The sequence below is a fragment of the Pteropus medius genome, unplaced genomic scaffold (assembly GCF_902729225.1).
Source record: "Pteropus medius unplaced genomic scaffold, Ma_sr-lr_union100, whole genome shotgun sequence".
Taxonomy (NCBI): Eukaryota; Metazoa; Chordata; class Mammalia; order Chiroptera; family Pteropodidae; genus Pteropus; species Pteropus medius.
In genome coordinates this window covers 7093789-7099309 of record NW_024352783.1, presented here as the reverse complement: position 1 = coordinate 7099309, position 5521 = coordinate 7093789, and the positions used below count along the sequence as shown (strand labels likewise).

Below are 5521 nucleotides of genomic sequence, written 5' to 3'. Positions count from 1 at the left end.
TCTATATGGAAGAAGACAGGTTTTTCCTTGACCCTCCTGAACCACACTGAATACCCTAAAGCCTGTCTCCTGGAAAAGGTCAGATTCAGAAAAATGTATCTTAATCCTAGCTGCCTCATGTCCAATTCTATGAGAGAGTAATTGATAAATGGCTGCCCTATTGCTGAAGTCCTTACATTTTGGATCACTTTAAAAAAATGAAAACAAAAAACTTAGCCTGCCAAATCATGTAAAGCGATACAGGCTTTTTACGACAGAGCTCAGTAATCTTTCCAGAGCAGCCACAGACACACATGATCTTCTGTCGAGCCTAAGGGGATGAACGATTCACATAAGAATAGAAGTTTCAGGTTAGACCTGAGGAGGGGCCTGAGACTGTGGGGAGACATCCTGAGTGGCTGTCCTGAGCCTGAGTAATCTAGCTGCCTTGTCGTCACCGCGGCTGGCTGCCATTCAGTTCCTGAGCTGAGTAATGACTAACTGAACTTCCTCTGGGAGGGAGGAAACAGTTAAAATCTTGCGGCAGCTGCAATCATCTAGGCGTGGTTCTCTTGTCTGACTTGGGCTGCACAGATCCTGGGCCAAAGAGCAGAGGAAGGACAGCTTAGGCAGCAGAGCCTTCCAGATGGCTGAGTTAGATCTGATGGCTCCAGGGCCACTGCCCGGGATCCCCGCTCACTCTCTGGCCACTCTCAGCTCAGACTCTGGGTCAGCAAGCCCAGCAGAAGAGGACACAGGCTCCCTGGGGAGCCCCCAGGGGGAGATCGAGGGAGAGGGCACTAGCACTGCATTGCATGGGGGTCCTGGTGTCGAGGGAGAGGAAGAGATCCTGTGTGACTTCTGCCTTGGGGCCAGCAGGGTGAGGGCGGTGAAGTCCTGCCTGACCTGCATGGTGAACTACTGTGAGGAGCACCTGCGGCCACACCAGGAGAACAGCAAACTGCACAGCCACCAGCTGACAGAGCCAGTGAAGGACAGGGACTTGCGCACCTGCCTGGCCCACCACAGCCCACTGGTCGCCTTCTGCTGCTCCGACCGGCAGTGTATTTGCCAGGAGTGTGGCCAGGGTGAGCACAGGGGCCACACCTCAGTCTCCCTGGATGTTGCCCGCAGAGACAAGGAGGTGAGTGCTGCGGTCCATTTGGGAGAGGAAGGTGGGAAGATGATGTGCCCAGGGAGAGGCAGAGCTCCTGTCACAGATTTTGGAGCGGCTGAGTTCACTTCTGTGCTCTGAGTTCATCTGAAAAGGACTTTATCCTTAGTACCTGACTGTTCGCCCAGTGTAAATATCTATTGCACTGGCTTTGGAAACTGAAGTAGGTCACTCTGTCCCCATCTCAGTCCTGCCGTTCCTATACTATATCTGTTTCTGTCTCTCCTCACGTTGGCTAGTTTCCTGCTATTTCTCATGCAGCTTTTGGTGTTTGGGTGTGTGATACAGAAGCTGTGGGGCGTAAGGCACTGATGTTTCCCTCTGGCTGGATCTGTGTAGCAATTAATAAAGTGTAAACCTTGGCAGAAATTCAAGAGAAAAGAATCAAACTTTCCTCATAATTTCTCTTCTTTCCTCTACCCCAAACAAGAGACCAGTAGAAAGTGCTCCTTTAGAGGTACCCAGTATGAAATCTAAGAGCTTGAAAAGTGCTAAGATAACATAGAGATGGAAACTTATCTCCAGGTACAATGTCAAGAACAGCTTAACTTAGGGAAAATAAAAGTTCCTTATCAGATAGAGGTATCAGGAGAGACTGAAAAACACCATGCTCATAGCCTATAATTTTATTCCCAACAGATAGGGAAACTGTTTCTAGAACAACTTGCCCTAGAGCTGAGAGCCTAGAGAAATTCTTGGGAGTGGATTTAGCAACTTTATATGCTTCATTTCTCATACTCTGACTTTCTATAAGTACTTTTTTTGTTCTCAATCAGGAAGTGCAGTTGACTTTTGTCCCGCATCCCGTATATTCATGCTCCTCACAACTCTCTATTTGCACTGCACACAGCAGCAGGCCTACCTTTGGCCCAGTGTTCCTGGGCAGCAAAGGAAAGAGGTTTCTGGGAAGGGTAGTTTACTTGCCAGGGTCCCTCCCCCACATCCTTTTTTAGGCATAGATTTTATCCAGTGTTAGTGAGAATTGTTCTGGAAAGCTCTATTCCAGATGCCAATGAGTCACTGTTTCCAGTTCTGTAAGCCACTTGCCAACTGTTTCCAATGTTTCTGGTGTCTGGAAATGTCATTTCCCTACTTTTATAACCATGAAGAGGCTCTGTATTAACAGATAGATCAAAGGAAAAACCTCAATATATTGAGGAAATTAAGTCTTTATTGAGCATTGCCATGTGCTAAATGCTTTCCATGGATTTTCTCAGCCAGTCCTCAAATAACACTGTGAGATGGTAATCTATTTATCTCTACCACATTTGTTCAAACTTATATAGATGACTAAGTCATGGAGTGAGGAATGGAAGCTTCTGGGATGCCCGCCCCCGCCCCCTCCACTGGAGGAACACAGGACAAGAACCCCAAGATCACAGAATTATAACCTGACATTTTTATGCCAAAACCCTGTGAAATATATAGTAGAGATATCAAGACAAAGTGTAGTTGTACTGCTTTTCTCTTTGAATTTCATTATACTTAACTGGAAAAGTGATTCATGTACATGTTGAAAAGCAATCTCCAACAAATATTTCAATAGATTATACCAGGAAAATGTCTCCTTCCCATCCTGGATCCTCCATGTCTCTTTTCAAAGGCAAACACACCATCTACACTTTCTTCTGTTTTCTTTCAAAAATGTTCTATGCTTGTAGCAGTATAGACATAATATGAATTTTAAACATAGTGTAAACTGATGCAGAACCCCAAATTCAGATGTACTAGGAGAAATCTGGTAAGGTAAAGTAAAGAAAAATGGGTAAGGGTTCTAGGGCAGTTTTTGGTACTGGAAAGCAATCATGATTATAAGTACAATGCAACAACCCCAGACCCCAGCCAGATTTTTGGTGATGGCCCCAATTCACAAACTCTGCTTTCCGGTCTGCCTGAGAGTTCTTGTCCTTTCCCCCTGTGTCCTTGTTTTCAGTTCCGAGAGCAAGTTACTCTGTAAGTGGCAGCCACACTCTAGGTGGCTTTGACAAATCTTAGGAGCCAAAAGAGACCAGCCCAGAAGACACAGTACCTTGATGAAGCTGCAACTGACACCAGGATTATTTTGAAAGTTTTATTAGACATAATTAAGGCTCCAGAAACCCAATATTCCCTTCCACTGGCCCAAGCCTGCTGGCATTACTTGCTGAAGGTCACTTTGGATTGTGTAAAGGGCTAATGACTTAGGCAGACATGTTGTGCATAAAAATCTGCAAATGGTAGGGTCAGCCATGAGGACACAAAGCAACCAAGATCCTGCCTCAGGTCGCAGAACAGCTTATTTCTCAGTTAACCAAGTGAGCCTTTTCTGAAGCTCCCTTGGTCTGTAGCTATGCCAGGGATCAAAAACTCTGGATTTTGGGTGTTCTGGGTAGTCTTCGATTATTTGTTCTATTCTTCTGGGCTCTTAATGAGGATCTCAGCACTTCCCTTTGCTCCAGACCAGCTTCCTGAGGCCCCTTTCTTCTAAGAGCAGCTGGTCTTAACTCCTCTCAGGCTTGCTGCTGTGGAAATGAAACTGTGCATGCATGCATGTGTTGTAAAATTTGCACTCCTTCTCTGACTGCTTTCGTAATCATTCTGACCCATGAAATGTACACAGTTCTTTTTGTTCTTCCTCAAATTTATCAAACAGTATGGAGTGCTTTCTATGGGATAAGTGTGAGGCTACACTGTTTCTCCTCAGGCAGCGTGGACTCTAAACAGGAAGATAAGGTACATTCCATGGCTCCCTGGAGTGCCACAGGGCTGGAGCAACACAATGCCACATGATCAAAAAAGGGAGTGATCTTGGGGTGTGGTGGTGGAGTGGTGAGGTCAGGACAGGGTTCTTGGAGGAGGGGATACTGAGCTGGGCCCTGTCTCAGAAGTTCATTAGTGACAGGTCATTGCATTCAACATCAGCATTGGTCCCCCAAAGTTCAGAACTGGATGCTGCCCATAGACACAGTCTTCATGTAGAGCAGGAGTCAAGTTTCTGAGAGCCACAGGTATAAGTGTGTCTTGGGGGATGAAGGAGAGTTAATCAGCATTGTTCATAGCCTGTTTGCTGGTAACCAGAAGGTGGATGATTCAAGGCCACTCAGGAAAAGAATTTCTAGAGATTCTGAGGAACGCCTTGGACTCAGTATTATGTAACATTTTTTTCTTAAACATTCTACCAGCTGCATGTATTTCAATAGTAGGGAAGGTGTCTTATTTAACTAGACTAGCATGTAGTAGGTTCTGACCAATTAACAGAGGAATAAAGTCAGATGCAAACCAAATGCAAACACTCCGGAAGGCCTGACATCTCATGGCTGGAAATACAAAGAAACTCCCACCATTTGAAATTTTCTTCTCTCTTCTCACACCCTCTTCTCTTCCTGTTTATATCTCTAACCCAACCCCTGGCTCCCAAACTCTGAAGTGCCACCTTTGCACTGTAGGTAGAACAACAATTCTGTTGACATATTCTGTGGCCCAGAGGAGATGCTAAGTGATTTGACAAAGATCATATAACCAGCAACAGAAGATCTTCAGACCCCAAATAGGTGCCTTTTTGGACAATGTATGTCATTATCCTGCTGAAGTAGGCAGGACTCTCTGTGTCCTTCAACATAGGACTGTCTATACTTATTGACATGACTGTCCTGCTTTGGAGCAGGGCCCACTATGGCCTAAGATGTGTGTTTGGCCAGCATTTGAGATACCCCAAAGCTGGAATCTGAGGCATCCCATCATTTTCTAGGAACAGGAACAACTGGAGATACTGGCCTCCCAAAGTGGCCCCACCTTTTGTGGTAAATAGGAGTGACTTCTCTTGGGGTGACTCACTCAGGGAAGTCCTCATTAGGTACTTAGAAGTCCTTTTCTCCTTTTATGGTGATCTTCAGACAGTGCAAAGAAGAAGCCCCTCACTGGAGACTCTCTGGGTGTCTCCCTGTGGCTCTGGATCATGCTGGGGCTGACTGCTTTACCACATTCTCATGTCCATGCCTGTTGCTAGGGTGTGTTCTGTTGTGTCTGCCACCACCTTTAAACAAGCAGTTCATGTTTACCCCACTCATTTGGAACAGGTCACTATGTAAGCCTTTTTGACAGAACAAGATTCTATATTTGCTCCCAAATAGGCCAGAACCCCCTCTCCTCCCACTACCCCTCCTCACTCCTGGGCATTAGGTCTCAAGTCTCAAGTGTGGGAGGTCACTGGGGTTCTTTCAGCTCCAAGTCAGTGTCTCAGAATCTGAGCAAATGTTACCTGCCTTCCACAGAGTGTCCTTGTGAGGTGAGTCCCCTGCTTGCCAAGGCTTCTGTCACTGAGAGGCCTGGAACTCGCCCAGGCTTTAGTAGGAGAAAGGAGACACTCCATTTATATCCTCTGAGGTCCAT

The 5521-nt window shown here is 46.0% G+C and overlaps 1 protein-coding gene across 2 annotated transcripts in view; it reads left to right on the top strand.

The window, feature by feature from the left end:
• The first annotated feature begins 505 nt into the window (after positions 1-505).
• Positions 506-5521, top strand: part of TRIM16 (tripartite motif containing 16) — an 18660-nt gene continuing 13644 nt past the window's right edge. Inside the window, exon 1 of one of the 2 annotated variants that reach the window (XM_039847413.1) lies at positions 506-1123. In XM_039847413.1, coding sequence (XP_039703347.1) covers positions 626-1123 — 498 coding nt within the window. In that variant the 5' untranslated portion in view covers positions 506-625. The remainder of the gene's footprint in view (positions 1124-5521) is intronic. The other variant, XM_039847412.1, reaches the window with a different exon arrangement.